Source organism: Melozone crissalis, unplaced genomic scaffold (assembly GCF_028551555.1).
Source record: "Melozone crissalis strain CALT ecotype California unplaced genomic scaffold, PUWL_Pcris_2 ptg000092l_1, whole genome shotgun sequence".
Lineage (NCBI taxonomy): Eukaryota > Metazoa > Chordata > Aves > Passeriformes > Passerellidae > Melozone > Melozone crissalis.
Window position 1 is genome coordinate 2493612 of NW_026535869.1, and position 21658 is coordinate 2515269.

The 21658-nt window shown below is 47.4% G+C and overlaps 1 protein-coding gene across 1 annotated transcript in view; it reads left to right on the forward strand.

Annotated features, from left to right (window-relative positions):
* The window catches only part of POU2F3 (POU class 2 homeobox 3), a 52147-nt gene that overhangs the window by 21814 nt on the left and 8675 nt on the right, over positions 1–21658 (forward strand). Inside the window, 4 exon segments of the mRNA XM_054291489.1 lie at positions 14010–14114; positions 15942–16044; positions 19990–20072; positions 20632–20814. Coding sequence (XP_054147464.1) covers positions 14010–14114; positions 15942–16044; positions 19990–20072; positions 20632–20814 — 474 coding nt within the window.

Genomic DNA, 21658 nt, shown 5'->3' on the forward strand with positions numbered 1-21658 from the left:
TCGCCAAAGTGCTGGGACAGTGGCAGCACCATGGTGGGCAGGGACAAAGGCCGGGGGCTGCCTCAGGAGTGCCAGCCAGCACCAAAAATGAGCTGGTTGGGGGTTTTGGAGTCAAATTCCTGTCTGCAAGGCAGCAGATAAAATATGGGACAAGCAAAGCCCAATTGCAGAAAGAGCAGCTGAGGGGCTGTGGCCCTGCTGTGGGTGCTGCTTTGTCCAGCTGAAAGAATTCCCTGAGTGCCTGCAGACCTTCCTGTGTGGCTCTGAAAATCAGGAGGTGACAGCCCCCTAAAGCCCTTGGGGGGAGGCACAGGGTGCCCAGAGCAGCTGTAGCTGCCCCTGCATCCCTGGCAGTGCCCAAATCCAGGCTGGACATTGGGTTTGGAGCATCCTGGGGCAGTGGGAGGTGTCCCTGCCATGGCAGGGCTGGGATGGGATGAGCTTTGAGGAGATTTAAGGTTCCTTCCAGTCCAAATCATCCTGAGATTTCAGGAAAATGCTCTCTGAAAGGCCAAGAGGAGCCTGGAGATCCAACCCTGCCCTGCTGCAGGATGAGAGCTGGGATGCACAAGGGGCTGCAGCTCCATGCACAGACTCAAGGCTGATGCTGGCACAGCCTCCCAACCTCTTCCCTTCTGCATCTCCCCCAAATCCCAGGGCTCCAACCTTTCCCAAAAGCTCCCTGTGAGCAGCAGCACCTTCCCCACGTGGCGTTTTGTGCCTCCAGCTTGCCTTGGTGGCAGTGCAGTGACAAATGTCAGCCCCAGCTCTGTTTGTTTGTTTGCTTTGGCTGCTGCAGCTCTGGGTGGGTCTCCCTTTTCCTACCAAAGGTGTCCTGACACGCTCAGCCATCTTCCAGGAGTTTGGAATCCCCAGCTGCAAACAAAAAGCTCTGTGTGTCTGCAGGGAGAAGGATCCAGCCAGGATCCAACCTTTATTATATAATTTATTATTTATATTTATGATATAATTTAATTTATAATAATACTTTCCTTTTGAGGAAAGGTGATGGAGCAGGGCTGAGTTACAGCCACTGCTGGTCTTAGCCAGGGATGCTGGGGAAGTTGTGGGGGCAGCCAGGTTTGTAGGCAGTATAAATATCCTCCTCCTAAAAAGAAATTGTGGGTTTACATTTAGTTTTATTTTAGTTTTTTGGGGGGGATTTTTGGGGAGTTTTTTTGGGGGTTTTTTTGGGTTTTTTTTGTTGCTGTTGTTTTGGGTTTTTTGGGGTTTTTTTGTTATTTTTGTGGGTTTTTTGGTTTTTTCCCATGTTTCTTTGGGTTTCTTGGGGGGGGTTTTTTGGGTTTTTTGAGGTGTTTTTTGGGGGGGGTTTCAGTTATTTTTTGGTTTTAGTTGTTTCTTTTTGAGGGTTTTTTTGGGGTTTGTTTTGTTTTTTGGGTTTTTGTTTGTTTTTTAATTTTTTTGGCATTTCCACTTTTATTTTCCTCCTTCCACCAAAACGCCGCCACAAAATCCAATTAATTTATTCCCGCTTGTCTGTGTAACTGAGTAGCCAACTTAGCTGGGGATTTAGCACGGTTTAAAAAGCAAAATACTCTGAATGAGCTCATTTTATTGTTTTGTTTTATTTCTAATCTGCTCTGACTGCCCAGAGCCCACCAAGGGGGTTTGCAGTGATGCCAGGGATGGGATGTACCAATCCCTGAGTGGACACAGAGCTGTGCAAGGCTCTTTGTCTCCCTCTCTTGGCCCTCCCAAGGCCATGGGCAGAGTGATTTTAAATCGTTATTATTTAAAATAATAATTGCTATTTGAAAGTATTGTTATTTAAAATAATAATTATTATTTTAAATTATTCTGTCAAACGAGCAGGAGCCCAAATGCGCACGGGCTCCACACTCACATTTAGGGTTGACCTCAGCTGTTGCTGAATTCATCCTCAATTCAGCAAATAGATTTCAAATGACGAGAAAAAAGGAAGAGAGGAGAGCTGGAAATATCAAAGTGTTTTCATGTAAAATCAGGTGCTGTGCTCTTTCATTAGGGGTGGAGGTTGGTGGGTTTTTTAATTTGGTTTGGGGTTTGAGGTTGGTTTTGGATGGGTTTTGCTTTTTCGTTAGCTTGCAATTCAAGTTTTCAAACCGAAGCCAGGGCAGGATGGTTTGAAACCCAACTCCAAACTGACTGCAGGAGCTCTCTTTGCCTTTATTTGGAGTGCTGGGCTCTAATCACTTTGAAGATCATAAATCTCACATCGTTTAAGCCTCTCCCCCAGCCTTTGTAGATGGCCTACATTTCAGGTCTGCTTCCCTCCCTCCCTCCTGAGTTGCGCTCCAGGCGGGATGGGAAGGGTGGAGTGACCTGGTTAGACCCCAAACCTGCCTCCCAATTCCCTGCTGGGGCTGCTCTCACCCTGCAAACGGGGCAGGGAGGGAAACTCTTGTGGATTTTGAGGTTTTTCGAGCAGTTTGTGGGTCAGCCCTGTGCTTTATGAGAAAGCTGCCTCTGATCCCTCAGCCTATTTGGCAAACATCTCTGCTCTCCCCCCCTTTCCCTCCCCTTCTTCAAACTCTCCTCCCACCTGGATGCAACAGTAATTTGTATGTGAATGAGAGGGAAAAGGGTGTGGATGGAAAAAGCAGCATCTTCAGCCTTGCCTATCTGGTTTGGCTTTTTTTTTATTTAGAGAGTCTAATGCTGCTTGTTTCCTGTTTATGGCCAGGGAAATGCAAAGGCGCAGCAATAAACTTTCACCTTCGCTGCTGGCAGCCTGCACGGGGACATCATCCACCTCCTGACGGGCTGGGATGGTGGCCAGGGACAGATCTGAGTGAAAATGGGAAAATTTGCCTCAAACTGGGAGCAGGATGAGGGCTGGGAGTGCTGCAATGGGAGCTGATCCTGCCCAGGTGCTGCGGTCTCTGCTGGGGTTTGATCCCCCTGTAGGAAATTCAGGATTGTTTGTGTTTGTAGCTGCTGTGCAGAGCCAGGTGTCTGGAGCTGAGCCCTGGGATCAGGCTGGGGAGCACACAGGCGTGCAGGGCTGATGGTTTTGGGAGGTGCCAGGGCTTGTGTGAGTGGTGTGAGGGCTGAGCCCGGCTCAGGGAGCTGTGCAGCCATGCAGTGCTGCAGGAGGGCAATGCACAGCTGCATTCTGTGCAGAGAATGAGGGCAATGCACAGCTGCATCCATGCACCACTGCAGGAGGGCAATGCACAGCTGCAGCCATGCACCACTGCAGGAGGGCAATGCACAGCTGCAGCCATGCACCACTGCAGGAGGGCAATGCACAGCTGCAGCCATGCACCACTGCAGGAGGGCGATGCACAGCTGCATTCTGTGCAGAGAATGGGGACCATGCGCTGCTGCAGGAGGGCAATGCACAGCTGCATTCTGTGCAGGGAATGGGGACAATGCACAGCTGCTTTCTGTGCAGGGAATTAGGAGAATTCACAGCTGCAGGAGGGCAATGCACAGCTGCATTCTATGCAGGAAATGAAGGCAATGCAGGACAATGCACTTTGCAGCAGGGAAGTGATGGCAGCACCTTGTTGGTCCAGGGAGGAAGGCAGCATCAGCTCTTCTCCTTCCAGGGAGGGAATGAGAGCTCCTCAAGCTCTCCCTTGTTGTGGGTTTCTCTGGATTGAAGGCTCTTGGGACAGTAATTCATGTTTGGACTCAGGTGTTTGCTTATTATTTCTTATCAGTAAAACAGTCTCACAACCATGAGTTCTGCAGCAAGGCACAAAATGGCCAACAGTCTCTTGTTCCAAGGTCTTTTAAGACTAAACTATCCAATTAAGAACTGACACCTGGATTATTTTCCCTTTTAACCCAGTAACTGATCCCACAGAGCCCTCAATGAGGACTTTTCTGCCCAAATACAAAATGCCACCCAAACCCATGGAGAAGAAACCCAGGACAACACCCTGTGCCCTCCACCTTGCTCCCACCCACAACACACTAAAAATCCCAAAATCTCAATTTCTCAGCAAGTGATACCCCCACACTACTCTCTATAATCTAAATTTCTCTCTATAATCTCTAAATTCCACACTTTTGTGGGTTCTGGTCTATCTTGAAGTCTTTAGGAAACTTTCTCCATGGATGAGGGCCAAAATCAGTGCTGCCCTGGGGATCAGGGCACTCCAGAGCAGACATAGAAATATTCCCAGTGCTCTAGGTTTCCACACTCCTTGCTCTCTGGAGCTGGGAGGGGAAATGTCCCCTTTGAATTGATGCTGACAGATTTTTGTCCAACTTGAAATGAAGCTCACAGGTATCTTGACCCCCTTGAAATGATGCTGACAGATTTTGTCCCCCTTGAAATGAAGCACACAGGTTTTTGTGTGAGCAGAGCTGGGCAGGGTCTGCCCCTGCTCCCTACCCAAATGTGCCAGGCACTCTTCATGCCAGCGAGATGCTGACCCTGCAGGACAGGCTGTCATTTGTTTATCAAACCTGTCATTATCATCAATCACATCAATCTGACGCCGATCTGGCTGGGAGATTTGACAGAGTTTAGGACACACAGGCAGGCTCTGAGGTGCCTGAGCAGGGCCCATCTTCGGTTTTAGCGCTGGTTCTTTATTCCTGTTCTTTGCTGCCTTTGGTTCACCCCAGTCAGGGGATGGAGTGAGGATGTGGATTTCCAACAGGCTTCCTAGAAAGCCTTTCCAACTGGGTCTGGTGAAAATTCCTCCTGCTTGATGCAGGTCAAGCATCCTGTGTGTTCCTGTCCTGCTCTCTCAGGAGGTGCTGAAGGGGTTCCCTGTCTAACTCCTCTCCCTCTGTTCGTATCTGACAGTCCTTGCCCAAAGAAACTTTAATTTTGGATGTTTGTGTGAGATTTCACAGGAGGTGCTGAAGGGATTCCCTCCCCTCAGAACCTCCCTATCTAACTCTTCTCCCTCTGTTCACATCTGACAATCCTGGCCTAAAGAAACTTTAATTTTGGAGGTTTGTGTGAGATTTTACACGAGATGCTGAAGGGGTTCCCTGTCTAACTCCTCTCCCTGCTCTCTTCATATCTGACAGTCCCTGCCCAAAGAAACTTTAATTTTGGAGGTTTGTGTGAGGTTTCACAGGAGGTGCTGAAGGGGTTCCCTAACTCCTCTCCTTGCTGTCTTCACATCTGACAGTCCTGGCCCAAAAAAACTTTAATTTTGGATGTTTGTGTGAGATTTTACAGGAGGAGCTGAAGCGGTTCCTTCCCCTCAGGACCTCCTTGTCTAACTTCTCTCCCTCTTCTCTTCATATCTGACACTCCTTGCCCAAAGAAACTTTAATTTTGGAGCTTTGTGTGGGATTTCCAGCTTTGAGGCAGCAGGGTGATTTATCTCAGGGCTCCACAGCTGATGTCCTGTAGGCACACATGTGATGTGAGAGATTCAAAGTGGGCAAACTGAGATGTGAAAATCCCTTTTCAGTGCCATTAACGAGCGCCCTGACCTCGTTTGGTACCTTCCACCCACACGTCTGAGGGCTCTTTGCTAATGGGCTCAGCATCCCTTGGTGCCTGTGCGAGGCGGGGAGGAGTCCTGCAGACAGAGCCTGGCCTTTCCCAGGGATGCTGAGCTCTGTCATTGCACCTGGGATCAGGGGATGCTTCGTGGGCCACTTGCCCCTGGACATTGGGCTGCATTGAAACCCAGGGCCCTGCTCACAGGTGGGTTCTGGACTCCCATCCTCTGATTCATCGTCTTGTGCTCAACCACAGACAAGTTCTTCCTCCCCTCCATCCTTTTGAAGGTGCACAGGAGGGCCCAGCTCGCCGGGTAGTTTGTTATTAATATCTGGGATGCAAAACTCCCTGCACATTTAATTTCACTGCACCAGGGCTTCCCTCCCCGCCGGGGATCTCTCTCATCGTTTCTCATTCCCACCTCCCCCTGCTCTCATGTGCTCCCTGGATGTCATTGCTGTTCCTGCTTGGGTAGCTCAGGTTTCAGTCTGCCCTCCACATTTCCATCCCAGCCCTGTTTTGCCCTCCTCTCAAGGGGAGGTTCACATCCTGCTTCCTTCTCCCCTCTGGGGATCAATTCAGATTTCACTCTCTCTTCTCCCCGTTACCCCAGGGCATCAGCCTAAGTTCTTGCATCTGCTTTTCATCTCTTGAGCCTCCCCTGGCTGGAAATCAGGGGCTGACACTGGATCTAAGCTCAGCTCTGCCCTGGCCTTTCCCTTTTGAAGTCTCCCTGCTCTGTCCTAGGGACAGGCTGATTGCATAAATTTGTTTGTGTGCAGGTTCCTCATTGAGATGCAGCCCTTTGGGAACGCATCAGAGAGAAAGCCCTGGCTCCGGGGAAAGTCCTCTGTGCCTAAATCTGGCCCTGCTTTGCTTAGGACAGATATGCAGAGGAACCCCTTCTTCAGGCTGGGTTTGTTCTGAGTTTGCTGGGAATGAACTCCCAAACAGGCCAGGGGAATTGTGAGGGAAAGGGGGACGCAATTAGGAGTGAGGATTTGGCTGTTTTAATTGTTTTTCTCAGGAGATGGGCTGAAACTACTGAATTAATTTGTTGACAGCAGCCCAGAGCTGGCTGCATTTTATCTGTTCCTTAACATCCAGCTGCAGTCCGTTCCCAAACTCCTGCTCTCCTGCTTTTAAAGGGCAAACTCCACTTACAACGTGATTCCTACACCTGTTTCTTTGGCAAAACACCTGGAACAGCTGCTCCAGATCTGCCTGAGAGGGAGAGCCAGAGATCTTTGTGCAAATTCCCTGGTCCAGCTCTGTCAGAGATCTTTGTTCAAATTCCCTGCTCATCCTTCAGGAAACCCTTTCTGTGCTCGCCAGGGACAAGCCCCAGTTTCATGGATCTCTCTGAAGGGTCACAAAACTTGTTTTCCACAGCAGAAACTCAGCCCAAGGCAGGGCTGTCACAACCCAGCACCTTTTTTGAGGGTTGGGTGGCACGAGCTGCTGTGCTGGATGTGACTCCCAGGGAGTCACCACTAATGAGGAGAAGGACTCGGAGTCCTTGGAGCCCTTTCATCTGCTGAGCTCCAAGAATTCCCCCCAAACCTGCACCAGCCAGCCAGGGTGGGGCTCTGTACCTGTCCTGCACCAGCACAGCGAGGGGAGGGTGATGTGATCCTAGCAAGGTCTCTAATTTTGGACATCCAAGGGCTTTTTCTCCCTCCCCATAAATGTTCTCTGCGGGATCAATGGGTTTATCCAGCAGGGACCCTCCTGGATCAATGGGTTTATGCAGCCTTTTCTCCCTCCCCAGAGGTTCTCCCTGTTGGATCAATGGGTTTGTCCATCAGGGACCCTCCTGGATCAATGGGTTTATCCAGCAGGGACCCTCCTGGATCAATGGGTTTATGCAGCCTTTTCTCCCTCCCCAGAGGTTCTCCCTGCTGGATCAATGGGTTTATCCAGCACATTCTCCCTCCTCATAGATGCTCCCTGTGGGTTTATCCAGCATTTTCTCCCTCTCCAGAGGTGTTCCCTGTTGGATCAATTGGTTTATCCATCAGGGACCTTCCTGGCTGCTTCCCCAGCCCATGGAATTCATGAGGTTGGGAGCTGAGAGCTGGCTCTCCTTGGACTTCATACCCCCAGCCAAAATGAAACCCTGTGTGATGCTCTCCAATCTTCTTCCTCACTCTCCCGTCTTCCTCACTTTGCCATCTTCTTCCTCACTCTCTCATCTTCCTCACTCTCCCTTTCTCTTTTAATTGCACTTCTTGGTGTGGTTATTGCAATCTTCTCCTGCTCTTCTCCTGTCACAGCTCCCAGTGCCAAAAAGTGCCAGGGACCAGCAGGAGAGGCCTGTGGAGCTGGGATGGAGCCAGGCCCAGCCTGATTCTGAGCAAATTCCTCCTATAATGTGCTGGGGAGTGTGTCCCCACCCAAGGGCAGTGTGGGCATTGTCCCCATAGGTGACTAATCCAGGGATACCCACACAGAGCCAGGTGTTTGCAGAAGGCAGAGATTTCTCCCTATGGGCAAGGGATGCATGGAAAAAAAAATTAAAATTAAAAAAAATATATATTTTTTCATGCAGGGCAGATTCTCAGCCCAGAAAATCCCAATAAGGCAAATTTGGAGAGGAGCAGGAACGTGCTCGGGCTCCAGGGGACCTGTGTGAGCTTGCAGGAGGGCAGGGGAGCAGCCATGGAGTGGTGTGTGTGAAATCAGGGTGATAAGGAAAGGGGCAGGGATGCAGCCCAGGGTGGGAGCAGAGCAGATAAGCACGGAGGTGTAGGCAGAGGTGGAGTTCTGGAGAGGTTTGGGAGTTGGGCAAGTGAAATGTGGAGAGAGAGAGGTGCAGAGAGCAGTGCTGCAACCCACAGAGGGCTGGGGGAGCCCTGGCAGGGAGACAGGGCAGAAATCCCAGCCTTGATGGTGGGAAATGGTGCTTCACCATAAAATATTCAAATTGAGACACCGCAAACATTTTTTCAATTTTACAGTGATTGAATACTTGCTTTTTTGGACATCAGGTTCCACAAGTTATTTTTAAATAATGACACACGAACCAAATGAATTCCCAAAATTTTAGGCCGAGTTTTAAATGTGTATTGCATCACATGCAATGAAGTTATGGGTGGACCATGGGGTGATGGTGAATAGTTGTGCCTTCCTGGCATCCAGTCACGAGTGGAGTTCCCCAGAGCTCGGTATTGGGCACAGTTCTTATCAATGTCTTTATCAGTGATCTGATAAATGATCAGTGATCAAGTTGGGAGATGACACCAAGTTGGGTGGGAGTGTTCATCTGCTGGACTCTCAGAGTATGAGAGTTCATACAGACTCTGCAGAGGGATCTGGACAGGCTGGATCCATGGGCAGATCCCATTTCCCATGCTTTGACTGGAGGTTCTGACCAAGAAAAGGCATCTCCTGTTAAATGCTCCCAGTCTGGGACGCCCACAAGGAAGGTACCACATGGCTGGGTATCCCTGCTGAGAGAGAAAGGGCTGTAAGTTGATTTTTCAGTGTTTTTCCAGCAGTTCTGTGCTCCTGAGAGCACCCAGGGGCTCAGTGGTGTCCTGGCCAGGACCCTCCCACCTGAGCAGGTGTCATCCTGAGCGTGGCCAGGCAGGGCAGGTGCTCTCCCCACCTCTGCTGTGGTTCTCCTCTCCCTGTGCCACAGGTGATCATTTGAGGTTCAGCACAGCAAAGTGGGGATGACTTCTCTCTCTTCCCTGTTTGTTTGGAAGCAAAAATTCCAGGGAAGAGCTGTATCAGAGAGCCCACAAGAGCAGCCTGTGGTTGTGTTTGTTTTCTCCTGTCGAGCGTGCAGCCTGGCTGCTCCTAAAGTTTTGCCTTCCCACCCCTGCTTTGACTCCAGCACCACCATTTCCATCCCAAGCTGAAGCTGAGGACAAACCCTATCAGACCTCAGCTCAATTAATAAACTCAAAGGCCTTGTGGAGGGCGATGCAGGTGTGCTGAGGTTTGGGATTGCATTTGAATTTGCCATGGCTGTGCTTCAGGACAGTTTGGGAGTTGATCCCACGCTGAATTCCTCTCTGTCACGCTGACAGCTTCCAAAAATCCCCAGCTTTCAGTGGGATACAAACGTTGCAGGGTGAATATCGTGGCACTGACATAAAGGTTTCCTGCCTTCTTTCCAGGTGGCTGTTAATCCCTGTTGTATGTGCAGGACAGTACATGTGGAAATAGTAATTGCAACCCCATTATTACTACTATTATTATTGCCATAATTTATTATTAGTGTGTTTTTTATTTTATGGGGCCCACGTGTGCGGATAATTCACGGCGGAGCGCTTACGCCATCCCAAGGTGGGAAGGCTCAGGGAGCTGCAGGAGCCTCAGATCCAGCTTAATTCCTGTTTCCAGCTTAAATCCTCCTCCCTGAGCCCCAGGCCAAGGGTTTTGGGGCAGCTTGGGGCAGCCCTGCCATGCTCAGGAGCACTTTGGGGTGACTCACAGCTGTTCCTTCTCTGGGTGCTCCAGACCCTCTGTGTGCACCTGATCCTCCTCTCCCCTCTGCTCTGCAGGGCTGGGAGTGAGTCAAACTCCCAAACTCGGCTCTGACTGTGAGATAAGGCAGATGTGGAGGCAGATAAATGCGTTTCAAAGAGGTCACTGGCTAAATAGGAGCTTCACAACAAATGGGGGTGTCTGCATCTCCCACTGATGTGGTTCCTGACTGATAACTGAGGCTGGAGAGGGCAGGCAAGCTTGGATGGGAGAGATCCAGACCTGGATTTGGGAGAGGATTGGAGGCGCTGAATTGGTGGCTGAATGAGGAGGATGATGGAGCACTGTGTGTGTGTCACACCAGGAGCTCATCTCAAGGAGAGTTTTGTGGGGAAGACATTGAGATTATCCTTAAATTGGGATTTCCCATGGAGGGCTCCAGCCCAACCAGTGGGATCCAACCACCAGCCCGTGGAATCTGAAGGGAATTCAAGCAGAGCTGCTCTTCCCAATTTCCCAGTTTTCCAGAGCTCTCCAAGATGTCTGCAGGATGTTTTCACAAGCCGAGCGTTTGCCAGAAGTTCACAGATCAGTTACAAAACAGATGTACCTTTCTCTTTTTTTTTTTTTTTTTTTTTCCTCTCCCCTTCTTCCTACTGGTAAGGAAGAGTTTGTGCAGTAATTGCAGGCAGGTTGGGAGATGTTTTCTTCATAATTCTCCTTCTTATGAAATGTTTATGAAACACCTTCCACAAATCAGTTACGCAAGCGGGCTCCGGAGCTTTGATCATTTTCCATCACCCTCAATGTGTTTCTTAGTTTGTTTTGCTTTTTGTTTTTGTGTTTAGGCCAGAGATAGGTAAGAAACCATCCATCTTTGCAGCTGTTGAAGCCAACTTCGGAAGGGACTCTCTCTATTTGCAGCCAGTCACCCTTCCTGTGTTTTTCATTCCGTTTGCTCGGGGGCTGACCCTGTTTCGAGGCTGTGAAAACATCCAAACATCCACTTGAGATTTGCAAGTGTGATTCCTGCCCTGGCCCAGGGGAGCTCCCGTGCCTCCAGCTGCCGTTACCTGCTCCCAGCCCTGCCCTGGGCCTCCCCTCGGGCCCCAAAGGGAGGAAGGTGCTGGAGGTTCACAGCCAAGAGCCCCCACACCTCACCCCAGCCGTGGGCATTTGCAGGTCCTGCTCTTTGCCCCGCTCGTTTTTTTCCATGGGATGGTTCGGGTTGGAAGATTCCTTGGCATGGGCAATGAAGCTTCCACCAAACCAGGTTGCTTTCCTTAAATTTCCTGCTTTCCTGTTATTTTTTTCTGAGTAAAATTCGGTGGGATCAAAGTCTCTCCATGACTTTCTTGTTCCCCCTTCCTCATCCATGATCATCCTATAAAACCAAGATCCTGAGCAATCCCGGTGGGATCTGCTCCTGCTTTTACCCGAATCACTGTTTCTCACTTGCAGAGCTCCCATCAAATACCCCCACGAGGTGATTCTCTGAGGATTTCATAATTTCAACCTTGGTTTTTTATTTTTTGGTTCCTCAAGGAAAACTCTTCCCATATTTGCAGGCATTTTCTGCAAATCCGAGGCAGATGCACTGGGAAAGGAGGAGGCAACTCCTCCTCTCGTTTTATTAATTTGAAATTTACATTATTTTAAGGGAGTCTCATGATATTGAGTGGCCTCGCCCACAATGTGTGTGGTTTTTTGGGGTTTTTTTGGGTTTGGGTTTTTTTTTAAATGTGCACTTGGCAATATTGCTGGTTTAACCAGGGAAAAAAACCAAAAGAGTGGGATTTGCATAAACCATCCCCAAAGTTTTGGATAGATCCCGACCTCCTAATGAACAATTAGCCAGCTGCACAGAGGGAAGAGGAAGAGGAGGGCGAGGTAAATTTGAGCCTAAACCCAATGGAAATAGGTGCAAGGGGGAGAAGGATTTGTCAAGAACCAAAGCCCAGGTTCCCGCCCACTGCGCAGGAGGGAGAATTCCAGGGCCGGGGGAAGGAGCAGTGGGAGATGTTGTTGTTGTTTTTGAGTCGGGAGCCGGTGCTCTGCCAAACCCACCTCCCGTTCTCACATCCAGCCATGCCGGGATGCGGCTACACACCCCTTTGTGCCTGGAGCGCCGCCAGCTCGTCCCGCTTGGCAGCTGCAAAAATTGATTTCAGTTTGGAAATGGCTCGTGCCTCCTCAACACCCCACAGCTCAGGCAGGATCCTCAGCCCGGCTCTCTGAGACGCCAAAATCTTCACTTTCTTGGGACTGCTCAGCCTTGGATGAAGCAGGCAAAAGTTAATTTTTAAATTTTTTTTTAACAACTTTTTAATTTTTTTTTCTTATTTTTCTCCGATGGATTCTTTTTAATGCAAAGAACCACGTGCCTGCAGTGACTGGATGGCTCAGGGGTAACGGGGTGTCCTCCTGAGCCTTTTTGCCTGGCGTTCAGTGACTTATCGCTGCCGATAGCGATCGAGAAGATCTTTCCACCTGATTTTTTTGTTGTTGGTTTTTTTTCTGCCCTGCCAGGCTAAGAGGGATGATCATGCCAACCTGAAAGGTAGGAAAGAGCTGGAATTCATAGCATGTCTACCTCTTGCTGCAAGGAGCTGGGATTATTGCAAAACGAGTTTCGGCGGTGGCCAGAGCTCGAGTTGTAATGAAAGGGGGTGTTGTAATCACCTTCCCTCCGAGCAGCACCTTCCAAAATGCAGAGGGGAACATTGCAGCTCCCTGTTCTGGAGCTGTTGAGCTTCTTGTGATCCCATCTCCCCCCTTTTCTCCTCTTGTGGAGATCCGTCAAAGCTTGGACTCGATGGTTGTAGAGGTCTCTTCCAACCGGAATAATTCCGCGCATTTCTTTGCTTTGCTCAAATGGGTAGAAAAGCTCCTTCAACCCCAAAATACTCGCTCGGGATGGGGTTTGTGGAGCTGGATTTCTCGTCCCCCTCTGCTGGCAGGAGGCTGCAGGGCCTCAAGGCCCCATCAGTGGGGCAAAGAACCTGCTCACCTTTGGGGGATGGTTTGGGAGGGATCTGGTGGGAACACCTGGGGATGTTCACTCCCTGGAGCCAGGGTGAATCTTCAGGAGTTTCAAGTTGTGTCCTCGGTAGAGTCCTCCTGGTTTTTCCAGTTTTTGGGAATTAGAGGCTCTTCTTGCTGTGATGAGGAATAACCCTTGTTCAGTGTTGAGAAAAGGTTTGGGTCAATCTTTTCTTGGAGGAGAGTTCTGTATCTTTTACCTGTCCCCTGTGCATGGACACTCCTCACTGACCTTTCAGGAATTAACCTAAAAACTTCCAAAATCCTCCCCTCCCTCCTGTCCCAGTCAGCACTACCAAAAGACTTCAGCTCCTACAATAATTGGAACAGATTTTTATTATTATTATTATTTATTAATAAATTAATTTTTAAAAATATATGAGTAAAGTTAGAAATGAACGTGGAGGTTGTTGAATAAACCAGAAACAAGGATTCAATTCTGGTCCCTGGGTGCATTTTTTCCTAAGAATATGGATTTAAAAATCGTTATTTTCTTGTGGATGAGAACTTTGCAAGAACATTAAAGTAGCTCAAAAAGACCACTGGACACCTGTGTAAGTTTTCCAGTTATTTTTCCACAGCTTGTAACTGAGGAAGGAGATTTTCCTTGCAATTTCTTGTTGCTTTTTAGTAGAAATTGAAAAAATTAATTTGGTGCCTGTAGTGCTGCATTTTCAATTCTAGATTACTCTGCTTTTTTTGAGGTCTTTTCCTCCATGACCCATCCTTTCCCATCCCCTTGTACCATCCTCTGTTTCATGCAGGGAAAAATGAGAGGTTTTCCATGTCCAGCCCTCCTATCGGGGATCTGGAGAGAAGAATTGCTTCTTGTCTTCACTAAAACTCCACAAAAGGCTTTAAACTTTGAAAAGCTGCTTGAAATTGGTTGTTTTCCTGAAATGTTTTAATTGAGCAAAGTGCTTGGCAGAGCAGGAGAGCTGTCCATGGGATAGAGTGGGGAGCAGCAGTGTGGAATAACCCTGATTTTCAGCAATGGAAGCAGCACAAAAATCCCTGAGAGAAGCCTCCTCCAGCCTGTTGGATCCCAGCTGCCCTCTGCTCACCCCTGCTCCCTAATTCCACGATTCCTTTGCTCTTTTTGCAGATTAAAACCGAGGACCTCAGCGACTCCTTGCAGTCTGCCATCCCCCCTCGGTCGGGGCACCTCGTGCAGGGATCATCCATGATGCCAGGGAGCCAAATTGCAGGGGTGAGTGACCTGAATCCCAGGAAAAGGGGCTGCTCCTGACCCCCTCCCCAAATCCCTGTGGCCAGAGAGGGTAAGGAACACTGAGCTGGAAAATTGAATCCTCATCTTCCTCCTCCTTGCCTTTTCCTTGTGGGCTCAAAGTTGGGCTGGGCATGTGCTGGGGTGAGATTTCCTCTGAGGGTTTGAAACCACCCCATGGTCAGGAATTCCCTTGGCTGCCCTGAAATCCCAGGGTAAGGGGCTGCTCCTGACCCCCTCCCCAAATTCTTTTTGCCAGAGAGGGTGAGGAACACTGAGCTGGAAAAGTAAATCCTCATCTTCCTCCTTGGCTTTTCCTTGTGGGTTCAAAGTTGGGCTGGACATGTGGTAGGGTGAGATTCCCTCTGAGGGTTTGAAACCACCCCATGGTCAGGAAATCCCTTGGCTGCCCCAAAAACCCAGGGTAAGGGGCTGCTCCTGACCCCCTCCCCAAATCCCTGTGGCCAGAGAGGGTGAGGAACACTGAGCTGGAAAATTGAATCCTCATCTTCCTCCTCCTCGGCTTTTCCTCGTGGGCTCAAAGTTGGGCTGGGCATGTGCTGGGGTGAGATTTCCTCTGAGGGTTTGAAACCACCCCATGGTCAGGAATTCCCTTGGCTGCCCTGAAATCCCAGGGTAAGGGGCTGCTCCTGACCCCCTCCCCAAATTCTTTTGGTCCAGAAAGGGTGAGGAACACTGAGCTGGAAAAGTAAATCCTCATCTTCCTCCTCGGCTTTTCCTTGTGGGCTCAAAGTTGGGCTGGACATGTGGTAGGGTGAGATTCCCTCTGAGGGTTTGAAACCACGCCATGGTCAGGAAATCCCTTGGATTGGGAATAATTGGGGGCTGAGACAGCACCGTGGGGAAGTGTCTGATAATGCTTGCCCTGCTCTTCCTCATTCATGAGTGTCTGGTTAATGCCATTGCTAGAGATAGGGTTCTACGCCAGATTAACTCCTAATCTCAGCCTCTTGTTGCCTCAAATTGATTTACACCAGGGAAGAAATTAATTCCTCCAGGGAATTTTTTTTTCCTGAGGTAAAAATGTGGAGTCCAGCACTGAACTCCTCAAGGGAATTTTTTTTTTTTACCTAAGGTAAAAAATGTGGAGTTCAGCACTTAACTCTTGTTAAATTCTAGTGGAAGTTGGATGTCAGGCAGCCACAGAGATGCTCAGGAATCCTTTCCTCTCTTCTTTCATGGGAATTCAGATCCATGATACAATTTAGGGATTCTTCAATCCCCAATCTTCAGAACAGGCCTGTGGGAAGCAGTGTTGGTGAGCTGGGACAGCCTGCTGCAATCTGCTGAGTGATTTTAGGCAGTGGAAATGCTTTATCTGAAGAAAAAGCTCTGGAAATGCTTTGTCTGAAGAAACTGAAATCTGGGAGGTTTCACTGTTCTAACAACCAGAGTTTGATTGCCTCAAAAATGTCTTTATCAAGAGTTAACTTTTCCAGGGAAAAGCAGCCACTTCTCCACATGGATTTCTCTGTCTGCACCAAATTCTTCTCCTATACTTGAAACTTTTGGACCTCCAGCCCCAAAATTCCACAAATTCAGTGAGAATTCTTCTCCTGCACCTGAAACCTTTGAATCTCCAGCTCAAAAATGTCACCAAGAGTAAACTTTTCCAGGGAAAAGCAGACAGTTCTCCACATGGAGCTCTCTGTATGCACAGAATCTTCTCTCACACCTGAAACTTTTTGACCTGCACCCCTCCAGCCCCTCAAAATGCAGAAATTCAGCGTGGATTTGTGAGGAGCATAAATCCTTGATTATTATTGTTCCCTTTTCTTTTTTCTGCAGGACATGAGCTCTCTCCACACCCTGCAGCAGCTGGTGTTGCTTCCTGGGCACATGCAGTCAGTCCCCCAGTTCCTCCTGTCCCAGTCTCAGGCAGGACAACAAGGTAAGACAAAGAAAAGATGAAATTATTCCTTTTTTGGGCTACCTAAAAACAGAGGCCAGACAAAACTGAGAGAATAAAAAGCAGTTCTGTTTATTGAAGGGCCTTCAGGTACACTTGGGGCAGAAAAAAACCACCCAAAATGGAGAATTGGTCGTGGATTTCACACTTTTATAAAGTTTGGTCCATTTGCATTTTAGGGGTGAATTTTCCAATTCCAGCTTCAGCTAATGAAGTCACTGACCCCAAGTTTGCTGCCCCAACTCCCTTTTGTTTCCATCTCTGGGCCCTGAGGCAGTGAGGTGTCCTTGATTGCCAGGCCTGGAGAGGAATTGTTGTGTCTGCCCCGAATGGGGAAGCAGCAGCTCCCACTGTGTGTGGGGTTGGGAGTTCTGCACTAAAGAACTGCAGGGTTACAAACAGATGGAAAATATAACAATATACTGTTATTGAATATAATTTATTATTATTGGTAGTATTAGTATTAATGTTAAATATAATATCATCTCTTTCAAATATGTAGAAAATAGAAAAGCTGAAATCCTGGAGAGGAATTGTTGTGTCTGCCCCAAATGGGGAAGCAGCAGCTCCCACTGTGTGTGGGGTTGGGAGTTCTGCACTAAAGAACTGCAGGGTTACAAATAGATGGAAAAATAATAATATACTATTATTAAATATCATTTATTATTACTGGTAGTAGTAGTAGTATTAAATATAATATCATCTCTTTCAAGTAGATGGAAAATAGAAAAGCTGAAATCCTGAAGAGGAATTGTTGTGTCTGCCCAGAATGGGGAAGCAGCAGCTCACACTGGATATGGAGTTTAGAGTTACAAACTAAAGAACTGCAGGATTACAAGTAGATAGAAAATATAATAATATACTGTCATTAAATATAATTTATTATTATTGGTGGTAGTAGTAGCATTAGTATTAAATATCATATAATCTCTTTCAAATAGATGGAAAATAGAAAAGCTGAAATCCTGGAGAGGAATTGTTGTGTCTGTCCAGAATGGGGAAGCAGCAGCTCCCACTGTGTGTGGAGTCTGGAGTTATGCACTAAAGAACTGCAGGTTACAAATAGATGAAAAATTATAAAAATATAAAAAAATAAAATATAAAAAAATAAAATATAAAAAAATAATAAAAATATAAAAATAAAAAATAAAAAATAAAATATTAAAAATATTAAAAATATATAAAAATAAAAATAAAATATAAAAAATAAATAAAATATAAAAAATAAAATATAAAAATATTTAATTATAAAACTATAAAAATATAAAATATAAAGCGACAGAGATGGATAAATATTTAAACACCTCCCTTCTGGTAGAGGTTTTTCCCAGGGTGATGCTGCCCGGGATGATCCCAAATCCATGCGGGAGATGCTGTGGCACTTTTTGCGCTCCTCGAGTGCCACCTTGGGGCCAGGCAGCGCTCCCAGCCTGGAATTCCCGCAGAACAGCGAAGGAGCTGCTCCCTCCCGCTCCTCATTAATTGCAGAAAGCTCATCAGAGCTCGGGCCGATCGTTTGGAGGGAGGGGAATTGCAGGGAAGGAGCAGAACAGGTCCAGCAGAGCCAGGAGCAGCTCTGGGATGAGAGGGAGAGGTTTGGATATTTGGAAAGGTTTCCCTGCTCCCAAAATCAGCTCCAGAAAGGCATTGAGGACTCGCCCCGTGCTTGATAACTCCCTGTAATTCTGTTTTTACGTCCAATATTCTTAAAACTCCCCAAATCGGCTCCAAGAAAGCACTGAGGACTCGCCCCGTGCTTGATAACTCCCTGTAATTCTGTTTTTACCCCCAATATTCTTCCAGCATTTCTCCCACTCCGGGGATGTTTCAGGCTTTAATTCATAACCTGGCAGATCCAAGGGGATTTGGATCCTTTGATTTATCCCAGCACAGAGCTCCATCCACACGAACTAAAATTCAGGATTATAACATTAAATCTCTGCAGCTTGAACTCTCTGGTTCACACACTCCAAAAGCAAGTGGGGAATTTATTCCTTCCTGACAGGATATAAATTCTCCTCTCTGCCAAATGACACTGAGTGATGGATAAAGATACTTGATGTATATTTACAAATAATTTTGAATTTGTTTGCTTGAAATATGGTCAGGACAATCTATTCCTTGCTGCCTGCTTTTATCCATGAATAATAAACATCTTTTACTGCAAAGCAGAACTTGCTGCCTTTGATAAATTGGAATTTATCTCTTCAGTGAATTTTTTTGGCAGCTCTGTTTGCTTCTCACCCCTTCCAGTTCCAGGCTTGACCAGGGCTGGATATTCTGGCCAAGAGCTGGATTTTTGTGCATTTTGCATGGCTGATTGCCAGGGTTTAATGATCCTTTTGCCACATGCATGCACAGCCAGTGGGGAGTGAAAATGGAGAGGAATTTGGTTCAAGTGGAGTTTTCCTTCCTCCAATTTTCCAGAATTTTCCCTGGGGCCTTCAGGGAATGCCCTGGGTGTCTCCTGATTTTGGACTGTGGGTCCATAAATGGATTTTGGGGCTTGGCTGGGGCTGAACTTTTCCAACAAGAATATGAATTTCAGTTTGTTTGTGTTTTGAAGCTGTCAGATAAACTCCCAGCTTTTATTCCCAGTAAAACCAAACACCTGAATCAGGAATGGGAGAATCTGGAAAGGTGGGAATGAACAACCAAGGACATTTTGGGAATCCTGTCAGCCTGAACATTGCTGCTGAAATCTTCATCTCAGCTGTCAGACTGGTGATTCCTGAACCCAGCCTTCATTTCCCTCAGAGCTGAGGTGTTCAATCATGATTTTAAAGACTCCAAATGACAGAGCATCTGCCATGTCCCAAGGCAAAGCCATTGCAGTGATTAATTACCTGCACTGCTAAAAATGAGCACCTCATTACCAGCCTGGATTTGAAATTTGAAGTCGTTCCAGCGCTAGGGAAAGCTTATTCCAACCCCAGCCTGAGTAAATAAATGGGATTTTGCACATCAGATCTAAATTAAATAAGAAAAGGCAGAGAGAGGGGGCAGTGATTGATTTTGGAGATTATCTGTTTTCCTTTTTATTAGCAGAAGTCCATAAATTTCTGTGGATCTTCCTATAATTGTCAGTTAGAATCAATTAAATATATTGACTGCTCTGAGCAAGGTTATAAATCCTCACTAAATTCTATAGGTTTCACTCACAATGGACTTGAAACCAACTAAATTTCTGGGGAACTACACAACCTAATCCTGTAGGACATTCCCTCTAAGAGATATAGGCTTGTACTCGGCAGTTTGTCAACGAAACAATTACACCCTCTCCATAAATCCCATTTTTTTGTTGGGTTTATGGATTTCCCTTCTTTCTTCCTTTCATCATTTCGTGTCAGCTCCGACATTCTGAAAGAAACTCAATTTATTTGAAATACAGTAGGGTAGGAAAGAAGGGGTCAGAAGGCCTCCAAATGACATTTGAAAATGAAATGTAGAATTGAGAGCAGAGTGGGAGGGCTCATGAGATTAGCTGGAGGATCAGGGTTTTTTTTAGCAAGATCAAGTGGCTGAAAGTTGGAGTCACAAGGGCTTATATTGGAAATAAGATGTCCATTTTTCTAAGAGCTACAATAATTAAGAACTGAGAGAAATCCCCAGGAAGGATGTAGAAAATTCTCTGCTGCTTGGCACCTAAAATCAAGATTAGAGGTCTCTAAAATGCCTGAGTGTGATGAGTGACACGCAGGGATCAGTAAATGAGATATTTCACTTCTCCCATTATTGTAATGATCCCTTGTAGGCTCAAAAGCCACGGGAAGAACCTTTTATTTCTCATAATCCACTCAGAGCCAGATACACTCCTAAGGGCTGAAATTCTTATATTTTGGGCAAGAAATAACAAATGGAGCTTCCCACTGCGAGCTTCCCTGGGGGTGTTCACTGACCAGAAATGTCTCTTTTTTATCCCCTCAGCTTTGCAGCCAAACCTCCTCTCCTTCCCTCAGCAGCAGGGCAGCCTCCTCCTCTCCCAGCCCGGACCCAGCCTGGCCTCGCAGGTAAGAACACACCCGAGGGTGGGTAAGAATGTCGCAGACATCCTTTCATGAAAACCCTTTCCTTGAGATTTTTTCTTCCTGAGAAGCTGGGAGGCCTCAGGAACAAAATGCAAACAATGGTTATCTGCTGCTGTGGAATGCAACAGGTGCATCTGGGATTGGTCTCATGTGGTTGTTTCTAATTAATGGCCAATCACAGTCAGCTGGCTCGGACAGAGAGCCAAGCCACAAACCTTTATTATTCTTTTTTTTCCTATTCTTAGCCAGCCTTCTGATGAGAACTTTTTCTTCCATTCTTTTTAGTATAGTTTTAATGTAATATATATCATAAAATAATAAACCAAGCCTTCTGAACATGGAGTCAACATTCTCATCTCTTCCCTCACCTGAAAACCCCTGTGAACACCATCACATAAGAACACACCTGAGTGTGTGTAAGAACACACCTGAGGGCGTCCCAAACTCCCCCTGCTGCTTCAGGGAGGGCAGATGGCCCAGGAAACGTTCTGGTTTTCCATTTCTGTGACTCTGAGCATGTTTTTTGGGGTGTTTTGGACAGGCTGTGGGTCGCTCTGGCCTGCCTGGCTCCTCGGTTGAGCCGCACCTGGACGTCCCCCAGCACCTGCAGGTGGCAAAGCACCTGACCCCAGCGGGGGCATCCGAGGAGCCCAGCGACCTGGAGGAGCTGGAGAAGTTTGCAAAGACTTTCAAACAAAGGAGGATCAAGCTGGGGTTCACACAGGTGAGAGGGAGGGGATGGGGGGAATTTGGGGCAGAGCTGTGTGTCGCTATAGTACACGAAAAAACACAAGCGCGCACCGCTGCTCTCAAGGTGAGGAAAAAGGGAAGTTTAATTTCTGGTTTTAACATTTATAGATTTCCAAAAGTGACAGTGGATTGGAGGGTGGCAGTGTCACCTCTCCAATGACACTGGACAGACCAACAGCCCATCAAATTTCTCCTCCTCCATAAAAGAATACAAAACAATGAGTTATTTACAGAAAGTGTGCGAGAAAGTTCACTACAAGAATGTCAACATCAGAAGGCTTAGAAAATCATAAAAAACCAGGGTGACATCTGTGGGTGAAGGAAAAGCTGGGTTAGGTAAATTTGGGTTATTTTGCAGCATTCCCTTCCAAATTCACAAAGAGAAAAACCCATCCTAGCACCTCACCACCATAACCTCGATATCTGCACCTTCTCCAGTATTCAGAGGTGGGGGCAGATTCCTGGGGGGAATAAATCCCCTTTCCCAGGCAGGCAGGTCATGGAAACAAGGCTGAAGCTCTCCTGGCAGCAGCCTGAGGGGAAGTTTAGGCTACAAGAGGAATAAATCCTTCACTGAAAGAATGATTGGGCTCTGGAATCACCTGCCCAAGGAAGTGGTGGAGTCACTGGGTATGGCACTCGGTGCCAGGGTTTATTTGATGAGGAGGTGTTGGGTCATAGGTTGGACTCAATGATCTCAAAGGTCACAGAGTCACAGCATCACCAGGTTGGATGAGACCTTCAAGATCATAGAGTCCAAGCCAGCCACAACACCTCAACTAAAGCCTGGCACATCCAGGCTTTGTTAAACACACCCA